The sequence below is a fragment of the Trachurus trachurus genome (assembly GCF_905171665.1).
Source record: "Trachurus trachurus genome assembly, chromosome: 1".
In the NCBI taxonomy this organism is placed as follows: Eukaryota; Metazoa; Chordata; class Actinopteri; order Carangiformes; family Carangidae; genus Trachurus; species Trachurus trachurus.
The window spans coordinates 4,691,145-4,709,490 of NC_139891.1; the positions used below are offsets into that span (position 1 = coordinate 4,691,145).

At 42.1% G+C, this 18,346-nt stretch overlaps 3 protein-coding genes and 1 long non-coding RNA gene across 4 annotated transcripts in view; 3 read left to right on the forward strand and 1 right to left on the reverse strand.

Moving 5' to 3' along the window:
- LOC310990425 overlaps nucleotides 1-18,346 on the forward strand; it is a 167,479-nt gene that overhangs the window by 132,034 nt on the left and 17,099 nt on the right. The gene's annotated exons all lie outside the window — the stretch shown is intronic.
- On the forward strand, nucleotides 10-8,964 carry sgsh (N-sulfoglucosamine sulfohydrolase (sulfamidase)). The gene is made up of 9 exons (XM_083973089.1): nucleotides 10-203; nucleotides 2,081-2,241; nucleotides 2,355-2,460; nucleotides 2,553-2,935; nucleotides 3,556-3,637; nucleotides 3,750-3,953; nucleotides 4,605-4,771; nucleotides 6,835-7,052; nucleotides 8,674-8,964. The coding sequence occupies exons 1-9, from the start codon at nucleotides 113-115 to the stop codon at nucleotides 8,855-8,857; spliced, it is 1,596 nt and encodes a 531-aa protein (XP_083829215.1). The 5' UTR covers nucleotides 10-112; the 3' UTR covers nucleotides 8,858-8,964.
- npb (neuropeptide B) lies at nucleotides 10,074-11,015 on the forward strand (the record flags this gene model as incomplete). The annotated part of the gene is made up of 2 exons (XM_083971884.1): nucleotides 10,074-10,337; nucleotides 10,887-11,015. The coding sequence occupies 2 exons, from the start codon at nucleotides 10,074-10,076 to the stop codon at nucleotides 11,013-11,015; spliced, it is 393 nt and encodes a 130-aa protein (XP_083828010.1).
- The window catches only part of gnav1 (guanine nucleotide binding protein (G protein) alpha v1), a gene marked incomplete at its 3' end in the record, with an annotated part of 31,075 nt that continues 26,231 nt past the window's right edge, over nucleotides 13,503-18,346 (reverse strand). The window contains exons 8-9 of the mRNA XM_083977762.1: nucleotides 16,147-16,234; nucleotides 13,503-13,693 (exon numbers count right to left, since the gene is read on the reverse strand). Of these exons, the coding sequence (XP_083833888.1) occupies nucleotides 13,503-13,693; nucleotides 16,147-16,234 (279 nt within the window). The remainder of the gene's footprint in view (nucleotides 13,694-16,146; nucleotides 16,235-18,346) is intronic.

An 18,346-nucleotide genomic window follows, 5' to 3' on the forward strand; every position in this document is an offset into this window, starting at 1 on the left:
GTTTGCGGAAGAGGATGAGATGAGTTCACCGCTCTCAGATCAGACTGCTGTAGTGTCCAACTGATCGTGAGAACAGATAAGAGAGGCAATCACCTTCATCATCATCATCATCATGATCATGCTGCTGGAGCTGCTTGGTCTCGTGTTGACATGTTGCTGCTGCACCGGGGAGGCAGCAAGAAGAAACGTCCTCCTGATCATCGGTGAGTGAACTCTTCTGTCCACAGGTAAAAACACGTGACACAGGAGGAGGTGTAGCGATGAGACACACACACTGTTGGCAGTTTGTTAGCTACAACCTGGCTAATACAACAGTGTCAGTGTCACAAAGCTTCACTTTGTCACTTCGTCACACCCAGTCTGTTACTAATTCCCTTCTATGTTATTTCTACCACTCTGTCCACAGTCATGTCAGTGAGGGAGGCTGAAGGACAAAACACCTCTCTATGCAAAATGCAGCCTCAAAAACCACAAGAGTTCAATCAACACAACTTTAACACTGTTTTAATATAAAGTGAACATCATAACCTTCATAAAGGATGACTTATGGCTGCACTCTTGCAGTGACTAGTGTGAATGCATGGATAAAGTCTTGTGTGTGTGATTCATTTTATTGTTTTAGACTTAGAGCTTCCAAAAGCAAGTGAGGGGTCTCAGCACACCTGAAGATGCAGGTGCGTAGGAGGAGGGCATAACCCAAAATACAAAGTTCAGAAAAAGCTCCCGCACACTGTCTCACTCTCAATTAATTTATTAAAGCAACGTTTCGGTCACAACTATGACCTTCATCAGGCATATGGAAAACATTTCAAACATGATTCATATATGATATTCCCGGTGGGACTGACCAATCTTCACCTGTTGGGGGGTGACAACATTCAATTAAACACATAGACACATCATAAAGTATAACATGATGAGTAAGAAAATTAAAAAAAAAAATATATATATTGTTTTAAATCCATTCTTAAAGAGAACCATATCAAGACACAAAGATAAGCTGTATATAAATAGGGGCAGCTATGCCAATTGTTAAGAAGTTCTATTTGTTAGTTTTTGTTAAAAAAACAACAGATATAAGGGCTATAATATCAAAATAAATAGCCAGTATGTATATATATGAATCATGTTTGAAATGTTTTCCATATGCCTGATGAAGGTCATAGTTGTGACCGAAACGTTGCTTTAATAAATTAATTGAGAGTGAGACAGTGTGCGGGAGCTTTTTCTGAACATTGTTTTAGAGCTTAAAATACATTTTTAAGTATCATAGAATAGAAAGATCTCCTTTTGCTCCACACTGCAGTTTCCCTAATGGTTTATACAAACGCTGTGAAGAGGATTAGGTAACTATTTGAATCAGTACACTACATAGGAAAATACATTGTGGTCAAAATTATGTGGACATTCCCGATATCAACTGATAGACAGTGGATGGTTTTCATGGTTTAGTCCAGGACCAGTTGTTCCACTCAAGGGAAATCCTAAAGCAACAGCAGACGTGTGTACAGATCCCTGACCTTTAACCCCATCCAACGCCTTTGGGGCGACCCTCGTTGCCCGACACCAGCAGCTGACCCCCTGAGAAGAGTAGACATGTTTTCATTTCATTTCATTTCAAACCTTTATTTATTCAGGGGAGCCAATTGAGAGCAGGCTCTCTTTTTCAATGACGCCCTGATTACAGAGATAAGAACAACATAACAGCAACACCCACCAACCAAAACAAGCAAACAAACAAAACCAAACTCAGTTATAAACAAAATACACAGTATGAACATCAAGTGTCAGAATTAGACATACATTGAGCAGACACAAGGAAAACAGCATATAATTGAGGGTCTCAGCTTCAGGAAAAGCAAGTACACTCAGTATGAAAGGCAGAGTCTAAAAGACTCCTGAAGGATTCCACTGAAATAAACAGTTTCAGTTTTAGGCTAGCGAATCCTGCAGTTTATTCCACTTGTCCAGGGCAAAGAAACTAAAAGCTTTCTTTCCTCCCTCTGTGTGGAATGTCTAACCTAATAAATGATGCTGAATGTCCACATCCTGACGTGACGCTGTGTGTTCCCTCCTCCAGCTGATGATGCAGGCTTTGAGACGGAGGTGTACAACAACTCTGTGGTCCACACCCCCCACCTGCGCTCTCTGGCCCAGCGCAGCCTGGTCTTCACCAACGCCTTCACATCTGTCAGCAGCTGCTCCCCCAGCCGCTCCACCATCCTCACGGGGCTGCCACAGGTACACACACACACACACACACACACACACACACACACACACACACACACACACATGGTTACCTCTTGTTTGTTCATAAAGCCACAGTACTTATGTGTGTCCTGTGTTTCCAGCATCAGAACGGCATGTACGGCCTTCACCAGGGCGTCCATCACTTTAACTCATTTGACAATGTACAAAGTTTGCCGCTGCTCCTCAGCCAGGCCGACATACACACAGGTAAACAACAAAGAGACCGTGTTATCTCAAGTCTAGATAAACACACACTAAACTGACCTTTTCTTTTTTTTTTCACTCTCTTACTCCTTCAGGTATAATTGGGAAGAAGCACGTCGGTCCTGGATCTGTATACCCTTTCGATTTTGCCTACACCGAGGAAAACAACTCGGTCCTCCAGGTGGGCAGGAACATCACCCGCATCAAACTCCTCGTACGCAAGTTCTTCCAGGCGCACAAGGAGGAGGCCATCCAGCCAAGGCAGAAGAAAGAAGAGAACCACAGAGATGATGATGATGATGATAAGAGAGATGAAGAGAGGCCGTTTTTCCTCTATGTTGCCTTCCATGACACCCACCGATGTGGACATTCACAGCCCCAGTATGGAGCCTTCTGTGAGAAGTTTGGGAACGGTGAGATGGGAATGGGAAGAATACCTGACTGGACACCACAGTATTACACACCTGAACAAGTGAAGGTCAGTGATATAACAGTTGTATAGATACAGGTACATGTTAAAGGGATAGTTCAACATTTTGGCATAGCAGAGTTGTTTTCGAGGCATTTTCATGCAAAACTGCTGATGCGCGTTGCCTTCAGGGACAGTTTTTCAGCAAGCAGTCTCTGCATTTGCCTCGAAAACAACTCTGTCTGGTAACGTTCTGTTATTATCTCATAGCGTGGTGAATGTGCAGGTCACAACTTGTCCACCAGAGCGTTTTGGAGTTGTTGGATTGTGTATTTGATGAGTTTGATGAGGGAATCCAAGAAATCCCATGAGCCTCCGTAGTGTAGCTCTGAGCAGCTTGCGGCTCTGCTCCGCTGTTCTAAAAATAGCTTGCACCGACAAATAAAGGTAACGAACCTACTGCTATGACTATAGGGATTATGGCAATGGGCCAATTTGCCAAAATGTTGAACTATCCCTTTAAGGGTTGTATGTCTGAACAGGACTTTTTAACAGAAACTATGAAGTGATGCAGGTGACAGGTTCTTCCTCCTCTCCTTCTAATACTCTCATCTAGAAATAACATATACATAAGTTATCCATGAATCATAACATGTTATTCTGGTCTGTCTTCGTCTCATGTCCCTCAGGTTCCTCCTTTTGTGCCGGACACTCCTGCAGCACGAGCCGACTTGGCTGCACAGTACACCACAGTTAGCAGGCTGGATCAGGGTGTGTAGCAAAAATGTCCAAAGTATGCACAGAAAAAATGACAGAAAGTGGACTAGAGAAAAGTCCTTTACCATGAAATACTCACCTGTAGTGGTGTAAACCTCCTCTGCAGGTATTGGATTAGTGCTGCAGGAGCTCAGGGACGCTGGTTACGAGAACGACACCCTGGTCATCTACAGCTCAGACAACGGCATCCCCTTCCCCAACGGCAGAACCAACCTGTACAGCTCTGGGACGGCAGAGCCCATGTTGGTGTCCTCTCCGGAGCACAGGGAGCGATGGGGAGACACCAGCCAGGCCTTCGTCAGCCTTCTAGGTAAGAAATGGATTAAAGCTCAGTGCACAAAGCAGGATCCAGTTTAGTGGCAACGCCAGGGGCTCCTCACCAGTTTATTTCCTAAATGAGCAATAAGTTGTGAGCAATTACAATAAAAAAGTGTTTTGTTTTTTTTATTCTAACATTGTTTAACTACAGCCTAATGACTCTGAAACCTATTTATAGACTAAAGAGTGAAATTAAAAAAGCAAAACTCTGGAATAACAGATAGTCTTTTAGTCTTTACTTTATCATACTGTGATCTCTCAGGCTTATCTTGCTTCCCGCTCCTCAGTTCAGCACCATCGGTTCATTCACATCAACACAGTGACGCGAGTGTTTTTGTCTTTACAAAGTGGCCACAAGAGGGAGACCTGGCGACGATGCTTCAGAAACAGATCTTAGATGAACTGAAATGATTCTCACAGCAGATAATAATGAAATGTAAATGTGAAAATAATGTCAGTTATAACAGGAAACAACTGTAAAGACAGTAGGCAGCTGCTTAATGTGATATAAAATAATAATAGATTGCGGACATTTAATTTTACACTTTAACATTTGCATTTGTCAATGTCCTAAGAAAAACTAACATAGAGACTATTGTCTTTTATTCTTTTTTCTCCTTCTCCCTCTCTTTTTTTTTGGCAGATATCACTCCTACCATTCTGGACTGGTTCTCCATCCCCTACCCGTCCTACAGCCTGCCCATCAGCCCCTCCGCCCTGGTCCATCTGACTGGTCGCTCCTTACTGCCGGCTCTGGTCACTGAGCCCAGCCACTGGTACACTGTCTACAGCAGCCAGTCCCTGCACGAGGTCCGTGAGCAGCGTTTAAGCCACTGTCAGAAACAGACTCAAATTTCACTTTTTTTTTTCAAATGTATTAAGGGATAACCCCTTGAGATGCATCATCTCGTCTTCCAGGGGGTCCTATACATCAAAACAATCAGACAATACAATACAATCACATATACACAACACAAAACATACACTTAAAGGGATAGTAGCATTTTTTTAAAAGTGGGGTTGTATGATCTACAAATAGCCCCTAAGTACTTTAATTGCAGTAGAAGACTCTCTGCACTTTTCCACCTAACCAACTGCTGATCGGCGGGCGCTAACCCTGGGCGGAGGGATATGTGAGTTGCACTTTGAGGGGTTGGAAAAAATTATATTATAGCGAACAATGGAACTGTGTATGTTTTTTCAGGTAAAACCTCTTTTAGGCCGCGAAAATAGGCCGTTTCTTTGGGTCTGTTCACAACACTGTATGTTGTAAATCTCTGGGCAGGGCTATGGGCTGGCGTTGCTAACGGGAGGAGTGCAGAGAGTCTTCTACTGCAATTTAAGTACTTAGGGGCTATTTGTAGATCATACAACCCCACTTAAAAAAATGATACTATCCCTTTAAAGTGTGCACAACATCTCCCGAATCCCTCCCGCCCACCCCACCATACCCCATCAGCCCCTAACCCCATCACAAGGGCAAAAGAAAGGTAAAAATACATGAAAATAAATAAAAGGAAAATAAAATAAAAATAAATTAAAAAACAACAACTAATAGCAACAGCAAGGGGTCTGAAACAAGGACATTAGTGAGGTCTTGAACAGATGGAAGGAAGTGACAGATCTAATAGATGGTGGTAAATTATTCCAGTCAGAGGGGGCTTTGTGTTTGAAAGCACATCTACCAATTTCTTTTGAGGTTCTTGGGACGGAAAAAAACAGCTGATGCGAGTGTCTGACACAGTAAGATGGTCGGTAGGGGACTAGGTGTTGTTTTAGGTAAAGTGGATAATTAAAGTGGACACATTTATAAATAAACTGAAGCCAATGAAATTGTCGCCTACTGTTAAGAGGAAGCCAGTCAAGGGTTTGATACATAATACAATGATGGGTTCTATAAGGACATCTTAAGACAAATCTACAAATACTGTTAAATGCAACATCAAGAGAGTGTAGGTATTTCTCTGCTGTGTTTTGGTATGGTGTCAGCATAGTCCGTTATTGGTAGTAGCAGTTGGGTGGAGATTCTTTTCCTTACTTGAAGAGTGAAACAATTTATGGAACGATAAAGTATGCTGAGATTACAATTTATTCCATTTACAACAGATTCAATGTGTGGCTTGAATGTTAAAGGGGTAGTTCACCCAAAATTCAAATTTCACTCATTATCTACTCACCGTCATGTCGACTAAGAGCTGTGAAAATTTTCAGAGTCCTCCGTGCCTTCTCTGAGTTACGGGGGGGGGGGGGGGGGGGGGGGGGGGGCGCAGCAGTATTTGTCCATATAATGGTTGTCAATGGATACCAACTTTCTTCTCAATACTGCTCGTCTGTAATGTCCCTCTTGTATTGAAGCCCCGACATGAGAAATTGTTCCGCCGGTCTCTTGCTCTTCCTGTGTCAGTGCACAGGAAGAGCAGTGAACTGAGACACTGGGAGCTTCCGCTAACTACAAACAAGCTTAAAATATAGACTTATTTAATTTTTTCATGTCGGGGCTTCAATGCAAGTGGGACATTACACACGAGCAGTATGGAGGTATTTGGATGTTTTTTGGTATGTCTATTTGGACGAAGAAAGTTGGTATCCATTGACAACCATTATATGGACAAATACTGCTGCGCGGACCCCCCTGTAACTCAGAGAAGGCACGGAGGACTCTGAAAATTCTCACAGCTCTTAGTCGACATGAGGGTGAGTAGATAATGAGTGAAATTTGAATTTTGGGTGAACTATCGCTTTAATGTAGTGTCGATCCAAAGACCCAGGTATTTGAATGTGTCCACTTTTTCAAGGGGAGTACCATCATTAAAGCAGACAGACAGTTCAGCAGACTCAAGTCCCTGACTGCTCCACTGTCAATCTGATTGCAGGTAACCATGTACTACCCGACCCGCTCGGTCCACCAGGGGGCGTACCACCTTCTCCACAACCTTCACTACCGCATGCCCTTCCCCATCGACCAGGACCTGTACGTGTCCCCCACCTTCCAGGACCTGCTGAACCGCACCAGGCAGGGTCAGCCCACACACTGGTTCAAGAGCCTGCAGCAGTATTACTACAGAGAGCGCTGGGAGCTGTACGACTGCAGGTCTGTGAGAGATATTGACTGTGATCATTCACAGATAAAACCTTTATGTTTAGATCAGAGTCTGCACATCAGAGTATTCACAGTACCCGACAACACCAACACCCACTGATTCAGATGAGATAAACCTGTAGCACACAATAGTTTAGTGATTTAGTGATCGGGGAAGGATCAGGAGTTGAGGAAAGGAAATGTAATGAGTCACAAGAAGAAATAAGTGTAATTCTCCTGCAGTTTATAAAACATGGCAGTGAGAGTGAGCAGGAGCATCATCTGAAGTGTTGATCTTTTGGGTCAATCATATTCACAGTCCCTCGACTGACAAAGTGTACCATCATCTTATTTTCAGTATTTAATATATCTGTAGGCTATATACTGTAGAACATACTGTGGCCCACTATTATGGCAGGTATTGTGATTTTGATATAATTTGTGATACCACCTGTAGATTGTTTTTAGGTTGCATTTCACTGCACTGTTTTTAACCTTGGTTTTAGCTTTGCATGTGACAAATAAAAATATCTATCTGGAAGCAGAGGGAGGACACTGGAGCACACGGTCAGTTTTATAGATTTATTAAGGCGAATTAAATACAATGTATCCATAATTTGAAGACATGAAAAATATACAAAATCACAACAATACAAAAACTATGTCTGGGCACCATTCATAGAAAACAAGACAAACTCATTTCTTCGTTCAGACCATAAGGCTCCATGCTGTTCAGAGTGAAAATCCAGAACGCTTCCCTCTGCAGAAGCTTTTTAATGATGTTACCACCGCTCGGTGGTGGAGATTTTTTCAATCAGGATCATTATGTAAGAGTACACTCATGTGTATCTATCTATCTATCTATCTATCTATCTATCTATCTATCTATCTATCTATCTATCTATCTATCTATCTATCTATCTATCTATCTATCTATCTATCTATCTATCTATCTATCTATCTATCTATCTATCTATCTATCTATCTATCTATCTATCTATCTATCTATCCCCCTCTATTTCTTTCTTTCTTTCAAACCCTCTGTCTCTTTTTTCTCTCTCTTTTTTCTTCTTTCTTTCTTTCTTTCTTTCTTTCTTTCTTTCTTTCTTTCTTTCTTTCTTTCTTTCTTTCTTCCTTCTACCCCCTTCATCTGTATTTTAACTTCTTTCTTTCCCTCTCTATCTCTATCCATCTACCTCTTTCTATCTATCTATCTATCTATCTATCTATCTATCTATCTATCTATCTATCTATCTATCTATCTATCTATCTATCTATCTATCTATCTATCTATCTATCTATCTATCTATCTATCTAGTCAACAATGATAGTTTCTCCTTTAAAATCATTTAATGTGTTGCCTACGCACATTTAAAATATGTGTCATTATGATATTATATATTAATATGTTTTTGTAATTACTGGGTTTTGCTCCTTTGTCTGTGGTTGTTATATAAAATGTTCTTTATAAGAGGCTATTTCCTAGTTTCCAGCACGGTTACAGTAATGTTTTATTTACAGCAGAGTGTTTTAAACCATTTGATTAGAGTTGATAATTTCCGCATGAATAAATTGAAGTGAAATGTTTCTGCCTCTTTACGCTGTTTTAATATGCAATGTCTCACCAACACAGGACAGACCCACTGGAAAAGAAGAACCTGGCGTCAGACCCGTCATACAGCACCGTGCTGGAGAGCCTGAGGCAAAGTCTGCAGAAGTGGCAGTGGGATACAGGAGACCCCTGGGTCTGTGGACCAGACTATGTCCTGGAGGACAAACTGGAGCCACACTGCAGACCACTTTACAATGGACTCTAATGGACCCTATAATGGTATTTTCATTTGTCCTGATAATTTCCACAAACGTGAACACATTCATCTTATAGGAGTAGAGGATTGTTTATTTGTGTTTTATATTTTTATATGTCAATGCTGCTTTTATTGCTCAATAAAAATGTAAAGTTAAGTTTTCTTAATTGCTGAGATTGTTTAATGTCTTTCATCTTTATGTTACTGGATAATGTCATCACAGTCGGAGGCAGTGGTCCTTCTTATCTGTCTATACATTTAAGATACATTTCCCCAGAATCCAGACCAGTCATAATGGAGAGGCAACATGGATACACAGCATTTGACCGTTTCTGTTGTTATTGAATTGATGAACTGCAGCTGCATCTGTCTCTGTCTTAATCGTCATCATTGCTCCCTGTGACTCTCCCTGATCCGCTGATTGCAGACGTGATGGAGTTCATGACGTATGACCGGCGATGAGGTTGGTAAATCGATCAGGAAAAGGCTTTCTATCGATACAGGCCAGTTTTACCTCAGAAATCCACTTTGAAGTGAGACTGATTCACGGCCTGTGCATGGAGAAAGCTTTTGAAACCCAACACAATTTAGATTAGTCGATTATTCACTCGTGTTTATTGATTTGTCAATTTCCATTTGTGTCGTTTGAAGCCACTCAGACTGATTCTGCTTTGTGACGCGCTTTTTTTTCTTCTTTTTTTGATTTTGAGAATCAGCCCGTGATGTGATGTGATCGTGTGTCAGTAATTTGACAAACATCTAAACATCTTTAACTTTTGATAAATTACGCCAGTATGTATTTCTGTGCAGTGATGTTAATCTGTTTTACTTTTACCTCTATAAACGTCAGAGACATTTATAAACACAAACACACACACACACACACACACACACACACACACACACACACACACACACACACACACACACACACACACACACACACCCCTCCCCATGTCGTGGCCAAACCATGAAAGACGGATCAATCCGGATTGGTCTTTTTTTCTACTCCCGCATTAACACGGATCATCATCCGCCCACCTCAATTTTGATTTGACGGATGTTCTCGGTCACGATAACGTCGCTCACTCCGCCTATATAAGCCACAGAAAGTTTTCCAACACCCAGCAAAAAACATCCAGCACAGACGAGACCAAGAACAGAGAAGAAAAGCGCCTGTTATCTTGTGCGTAAAAGAGAGGTGCGTGCCAGGACGGTTCCAGACATGGAGAGGTCAGTCAGGTTTGCCGTGGTGTGCGTCGGAGTGTCTCTGCTCATCTCGTGCCACTCAGTCGAAGCCTGGTACAAGCAGTCGACCGGGCCCAGTTACTACTCAGTGGGTCGCGCCTCCGGTTTGCTGTCCGGGATCAGGAGGTCGCCGTACGTCCGGAGGTCCGAGTCTGAAGAGACGCTGGTGGACAGCGGGGAGACAGCAGGTAACAACGTGATCCCAGAGACCAACAGGCAGGTCTCCATCCTCAAGAGCATGGTGAGTACAGCTTGGGAATTCTGCGTTTCTTTACGTTAAGGATGAAATGAGGGGGCGCGTAAAAGCTGCATGTTTTCTATTTTTTTTGCATGTTTTTTTTCTATTTATGAAAGTGAACAAATATAATGATTATATTTGGCTGTTTTTATTTTATTTTATTTTTTTAACGTTTGCTTTTACAACGAAAGGGACACAACCTGTTCAGATAGCCTAGATGTTGGTTCAGCAGTTCGTGCGTAAAAGCGCAGAACCAGGTGAAAGCGCGGCAGCACGTGGTGACAAAAGTAAAGAAATGTTCTTGATATGAATGAATTAAAACCACAGAATAAAAGCATTAATGTAGCATTTATCTATAAGTGACATTCACGTTATTGCAGCAATCATCTGCTGTTCGGGCTGTGAAACGTCTCTGGCTTTTCATGTCTCAGATAACCAAGTGCAAGAGAGCGAAGTGACTGTGAGGAAACTATTATCCTGTAATATGTGAAAGTGATAGAAAACCATCAGAATCTGATTCATCCTGTCATCTCTTCTCCCCACCTCCCGCAGGCCATCTGCGTGAAGGACATCTCTCCAAACCTGAAGAGCTGTGAGCTGCTGCGGGACGGGACGGGGACCTTCCAGTGCAAGGCGGACGTCTTCCTCACCCTGGACTCCCTGGACTGCCTGTCCGCGTGAGTCCTGGTCGGACCGGCGGAGACAGTCCTCGTCCTCCACCGAGCCCCCGGGAGCAACTCTCTGGAAAAGGAAAGAAATGAGGGATGGATGGATAGGTGGATGAGCGTGTTGGGCTTCGGGGGGTGATGGTGCAGAGGAGCTCGTGGTCATTACCAATGATGGACCGCTGCAGACTCTGAATGTTCTCTCTTATTTAAAGAAAAAAAAAAATTCACAAACATTGTTCAGTTTTGCTTTGGTTGAGTAGGCAGGAGTATAAAAGAAACAAAACCAGAAAAAAAATCAGTGCGAGAGATGTTAGTTTGACCATTTTCATCACATCTGTACTGTTCACCCCTTGTTATGTACCCGCCTTTGCCAACATGTATTAAATGTCCGGAAAGTTGACTGCAGAGCAGATTTCCTGTAAAGTACTTTTATTTATTTTATCTATTAAAACGAACAAACACTGGTAAACTGTTGTATGGCCACATTTGTCTTTAAAAATCTGAGGATGAAAATGGAGAAATATATGATGCAGCACTATTGATTTGATCCTTTTACACGGTTGTCCTATAGAAACAGAGCACACTATAAAACAGACTGAGAATAAAGCAGATTATGTTGTTAAACAGCAGAGACACAGAAGGAAAAATACATATATTCCAGTTTCATAGATGTATGAAGCATTTTAATTACATTACAGAAAAATCACTTCATCATAAGGCACTTGGGGGTGTTTTTCACCTCATTCACCTTCAGTGTCCACATCAGACATGAGCATGTCTTGTTTATTACTGGAGTCAGAGGAGCTGCTGTGATAGTCACAGTCATTCGCTCAGAGGAGCCTTCAAAACAGTCAGAGCCCAGTAGAGTTAATGCCACACAAATCACACAGAGGAGGCACCACCCTGCTTGACAAACCAGGGTTAATGCGAGTGTGTGTGTGTCACATATTGCAATAATAATCACGAGAGATGAGAGTAAGGAAATGAAACAGGAAGCTTCAGGGATGCTTCTTTACATTCCCGTCTCCCACCTCCAATATTAAATAAGTATCCCAGCATCGTAGCTGAGGGCAGGGGCGTTTCTAGACACTCTGGAGGCCCCAGGCAAGAGGTAACTTGGAGGGCCCCCAGCCCCAACCGGGACCACAAACATTAACTGTTAATGAATCCAAAAATCCCAAACCATTGATGATTCAATTCTGCATACTATGCCAACCCAGTCTCATATAAAACGTACCTTGGCTACGTTGGTCCAAAGTGCAAAAACATAGAGGGTTTACAATAACGTCTCTCAAATTGTATGACGGCTACATTTTTTCTGACTGTTTTTTTTTTTCGTATTGTTTTGCATCCAAGTCACGTGACTCTCAAGTTTCCGGTCGTGAGAACAAAAAACATAGCAAATATTTCTATCATTTTTAGTAGAAAAATCTATATTTTGAGGTAGTTTCTGCATAAAAATGCCTTTTGATTACATTTCTAGCGAGAAATATATATTTTATTTTCAGAATATTCGCTCAGTGAATGTACATAATCACTCGCTTGCTTCTGTTGCGAAGATTTTTCAGATCTAGCCAGAATAATTTGAAACTTTTTCTGCTGTGGCTATGGGTGGTTACAGTACATTTTTATATATAATACTGGGTTGACTATGCACAACATTCGATGTACACAGCCAGTGACAACATCAGGTTGTCACCGATATGGACCAATGTCAGCTGTCCCTGGGGGGCCCCCTTCCAGCTCAGGGCCCTATAGGCAATTGCCTGGGCTGCCTGTCCTGTTGCAACGCCTCTGGCTGAGGGGTGAGAGTCAGGGGAACAAAGTGGAGGCACAGATTCAAGTGAACGTGTGGATGAATTCAGCTGAGGGAGAATCAACACAAACTCGGCTGCTTTTACAGTGATCGCCGGCTCATTAGGAGGGTGTGACGCACGGGATGTGCACAGCGGAGACACGGTGATGAATGAGCGGAAAACACACGACGGTATGCATGAGTGAACCCTGCACCGAGGAAGTAACGGACAAACAGTAAATCCTCACCCTGTGTGTCCTGCCCACACACACAGAGGAGGAGGAGATGGGGAAATAAATGGCACTACATATCAAGTCTTCAGTTACTGATCATTGTCTGGTTTCATTATACAGTACAAAAATATAAATGCCCATTACTCTCAATAAAAGTGAACATTTCAGGGCTCCATCCTAAAACAAAGGATTGTCAAAGTGCTCCTCCTCCTTTAATGTGTTTTTCCAAAGCTACATTAAATCCAGCATCACAGAGGATGAATGGCAACAAAGAGCAGCAGAGCTTTTAGGCAAGAGAAACCAGATAAGACAGTTCACTTGAGATGAGATGATTTCCATGACCCGCTCGACTTCCTTTGTTCTTTTTCAGAGAGTTTGTCTTTCAAAATAAAACGTTCAAAACAAAACGGCAGAACTGACTCGTCTGCTGACGTCTGAGTCTGTGGTGGCTCGTGCCCCTCGCCGGGGCCGGTCACAGAAGCGACACCGCTTCCAGGTTCTCTTTGATTATCGTGTCCATGACCACCTGGAAGACGACCTGGATGTTGGAGGTGTCGGTCGCCGTGGTGAAGTGGTGGTAGATGAGTTTGCTGGGCGTCGTGTTGAACGAGACAAAAGTGGCCGAGATGAAGCGGGCGGCTGAATCCACGTCGCAGTCTGCACCTGGAGGAGAGAGAGCAGGGGGGGGGGGGATCAGCAGCAGCACACAGCGCCAACATGTGACCTGATATTCACGTGAAATTAAAAAAAGACAGAGACGACGACACGAGGAAAATCTCATCACACTAACGGGATAATAAAACTGGCGTCTGGTTTACTTTAAAACGTTTACTGTCACGGTGACTAATAAACTGTCAGCCAAAGCAGGCCCAGGATATGAACAACTTGAGTCAGTTTGAACTTTCAAATACCGAGAGATGTTATTTGCAGTTCATAAACTAGATACTTGAGTCGTTGACGACATATTCAGACTCTGTTATTAAGACTTTACCAATAGCAGCAGCAGCACACTGATGTCAACGTGCTGCTTTACAAAAGTAAAAAATCCTGCATTCAAGATCCGACTGACATAAAACTACAAAGGTATCTGTAGTAAAATGGTGTCTGATATTTTCACTTTATTGATTCATTTACTGAATTTACTGTTGTAGCCTGAGGTAGAGTTTCACAGTACACTGGCCATTTGGTTCCCAAACTAAGGCTCAAGCAAAGCAAATGATGAATGGTTTACACATCCACTCAGAAGTGATAATAATACAAGAACACAATAACTGCTAGTTTCAGTTTCAGGTCACACTCATCATGTTTGTCCACAAATAAAATATGACTGGCTAAAAGGTGTTTTCTAGAGTCACTGTGGCCTTGACCTTTGACCTCTGAGTACCAAAATCTAACTGATTCATCCTCGAGTCCAAGTGAACATCTGTGCAAAATTCAAAGAAGTTGCACTGAGATATCATGTCCACGAGAAGTTGCTATGCCTCTGGTTCCTGCCATCAACAGGTCGATTTATTATTTGATCATCTTTATATCATTAACAACATCACATAAAAAGTGTAAGGTGAATTCAAATAAACACACTTGGTGCGCCGGGGGCTGTGTGGGGATACATCAAACACAAAAGGTCGGGGGCCACTGTAGTGTATTAGAGGAGTCATCACATCTGAGGTCAGTGTGAAATGCATACTTGCTCTGCCGGCTGACCCCAATCCCAAGAGTTTTAGCATTTATATTGACATTTGCATGAGAGCAGAGAGGACGTCGCTCCTGTTGAGCCCACTGAGTCGTGGGGAGAGAAATGCTGAGCAGAGCGGATACATAACTACTGTATAACAGTGTGTGTCTGCCTGCGTGAGAGACTGATTTAGTGTGTCTAAAGTGCACACTGACCCTTGGTTTTCATACATTTTGTATGTTTGTGTCGAAAATCATTGATTTCATTTTACAGTGAGTTGCTTTAGCTTTGAAAAAAACCTAAATGATGTAAACTTTTCATGTCTTGAACTTTGACATTTTGCAGAAACATCCATGGATAAATTAGGAAAACATTATTATTTTTTATGCATCCAAACTGGTTACTGTGTAATATTCATGATGCTTAATGCAAATTGTGTTGTCTTATGTTTAAAGAAAGATGGTCGTGTGATGTTGGGTGACGTGTTTTCGGGCATATTCAACTAATAAAAGCTACTTCAGCACTGAGGTTTATGTGAAACAGCATTTAAAGGGATAGTTCAACATTTTGGCAAATTGGCCCAATGGGATTTCTTGGTTTCCCTCATCACACTCATAAAATTCACAATCCAACAACTCCAAAACGCTCTGGTGGACAAGTTGTGACCTGCACATTCACCACGCTATGAGATAATAACGGGACGTTACGAGATTAAGTTGTTGCCAGAAAAACTGTCCCTGAAGGCAATGCGCATCAGCGGTTTTGTATGAATTTACCTCTAAAACAACTCTGTCTGGTAACGTTCTGTTATTATCTCATAGCGTGGTGAATGTGCAGGTCACAACTTGTCCACCAGAGTGTTTTGGAGTTGTTGTTTTTTTATTTGATGAGTTTGATGAGGGAAACCAAGAAATCCCATGAGCCTCTGTAGCGTAGCTCTGAGCAGCTCACGGCTCTGCTCCGCCGTTCTAAAAATAGCTTGCACCGACAATAAAAGGCAACAAACCTATTCCTAAAACTATAGGGATTATGGCAATGAGCCAATTTGCTAAAATGTTGAACTATCCCTTTAACTAAGAGCCAAAGCTCTGTTACTGCTCATTATAATGACGCTTTGTGGCTACACCTCTTACTAAAATGAATTGTAGAGCTTAAACTGGAAGAAGACAAAGTCAGTGATGGTGTCATACTGTACTGTATCACACTGAAATGTGTCTATTCTTATCTCTACCTGTTTTATAATACAATATAATACAGTCCAGTTCAACATCACTGCAAACTAAAACCTCAATAATAAGAACACGTTTTTTTTTTGTTCTTTTTTAAATAAAAGTAATGGCTGAGTTGTTGCATTGGATGTTATGTACCTAATAAAGTGACCACTGAGTGTAATTTTACATAGTGTCTTATGGCAGAATCAATGAGAAAGAAATAGTCCTACCTTTAAACTGTGGCAGGTACAAACGCAGGTGTCGTCCGGAGTGTAAAATCTTGTCTTGAAAGAGGTCTATCTTGTTCATGAATAAAATCTGCAATAAGAAAACACACACAAACAATCAGCTGAGAGCACAAGAAGCTTATCACAAATCAAAGGCGTCCTCACAAACAAAAAATCAATTTGAGATCATGAGAAAAAAAACAAACACTATGTTGATTTGATTTGATGACTCTCACCTGGAGTGCAGCAATAACTAACAGATTGAAGCCGATAAATCAGCTTCAAACATTACAGTCACATGTGTCGTCATTTTAGAAATGTTTAATACAGCAATCGATAGCTGTGTTGATACCGGCACGGGGCGATTATGGCAGATCAATGACCTCACTCCGTGCATCAGAGTCACACACAGTAGTCCCCTGGTGTAGGAGCTCCACAAACTCCACCGCTACTTTCACAAGTGTGCGTCTTACTGAACGTTTTGTGTCACTGCCTCCGAGCTCAACTTCTGGTGCAGCCACCGCACACATTTCACAGGTAGCCTACGTCTGGCTTTGTAGTCGACCAATTAAAACTACCGGTATGATCAAGTTCTTGCTATTCTGGTTTGATCACAGAAATAAACACACACAGACGAAAGCCCCCTGATTATAACAAGGGAGGGATGAGGAGGAAGAACAGATTTTCAATGAACAGGACACAGAGCAATGCAATGCCTTGGAGTGTAATTATCACTGACCAGCCACAGTAAAGAGTTAATTGAGGTGGAGGTTACAAATTTGCCTCCCACGTTAACAAAAGGTATCATTAAACACTTCTGTTTAATGAGCCTGTTAGTTATGTTAACATGCAGGCCCACACACATAAACACGTCACACGCAGATATTTAATTGCCCATTTGGCTCCAATGAAGCCTTAAATAAAAATCCGTTGTGGTTATATATAGACCAGTGTACAAAAGGAGATGCTTTAGTGCACATCTGAGACCCGGCCGACCACATACCAGCTGAATCACTGACCCTCGTGACCTCACTACCAGATGCACCGAGCTGTCGTCCTGTCTGACAAATGTTGAAAACAGCGGAAGAGCAGACAGCGGCTGACACTCGCGTCAACATGCAGTGACTTGTGTTTTAAGTGGGCTTCAAATGCAAGTTAAGTGGAATAAATTGAACAAGCTCGTTACGGCGCTTGTTTTAATGTGATCATTTACCGGAAGCAGGGACTGGAAAAACACAGCGAGGGGAAAATGTCACCTCGCCAAAGCTCGCTCTAATTACAACTCACTGTTTAATTACGAGTGACAGAGGACTCTGAGACAAAGGGCCGAGGCTGTGTGTGTGTGTGTGTGTGGAGACAGCATTAATGTTATTTTTGTTTCACGGTGTCATTGAGAACAAATGGAAGAGACTCAGCTCGTGTCTCCTCCATCAGCTCCGTCCATCGTCTGAACCGTCAGACTGAACTGTGGTTCCCGCCCTCTTTGGCTGGACGTGGTTGTCCCCAACTTTTGAAACAAAGCTTTAAAAAGTTGCTCATCAACATCTCAGATTGAATGGTAAATAATTCAAATTTATAATTCAACCTTTTTCTATTCCATGAATTCAGTTGTATATGAACATACATGAGCAACCTCTGTGGCATATAAACCTACATTAATCAGCCTGCAGTCCTGCAGTGTCTTGCTCAAGGATATGGACCCCACCCACTGCCCAGACCATTATGTAAATGTAAAGTGAACAAAGTCTTATTTTAAAGCAGGACTAACTTTACACATCAGTATATTTAGAGGTCTTCAGGAGTAATACACATGTATTTATCTGAAATAGGTTCTGAAGAGCACAAGAAAACCAGAAATAAGGCCTCTCACTTGCAAAGTTGGAGAATGAAGCTGAGCTTTGAGAGATAAAAGACTGAAAAAATACTTAAAAGATTAAATAAAATGTCCACACTTCATAATTTTTATCCTATCAGCTAATTTTGTCATAATTATCTTGTGGATTTGTGAATTGATTCATCCAGTTCATCCTTAAATCAAAGTAGATGTTTGATGGGATTCTCCTCAGGTGCATTCATGATTATGAGATGGACAACCTCAAATTAGGATATCTCTGGCCCTGACTGTCGCTGCCGTGGAGATTCAAACCTGAGTCTGACAGTGTTATGGCTAAACTAGGTCCACAGGACATAAAGGCTGGGAACC

Coding starts and splice junctions, on each gene's coding strand:
- sgsh (XM_083973089.1), top strand. CDS start 113: ATGATCATGCTGCTGGAGCTGCTTGGTCTCGTGTTGACATGTTGCTGC. Junction 204..2,080: donor AAACGTCCTCCTGATCATCG/GTGAGTGAACTC, acceptor TCCCTCCTCCAG/CTGATGATGCAGGCTTTGAG. Junction 2,461..2,552: donor CCAGGCCGACATACACACAG/GTAAACAACAAA, acceptor TTACTCCTTCAG/GTATAATTGGGAAGAAGCAC.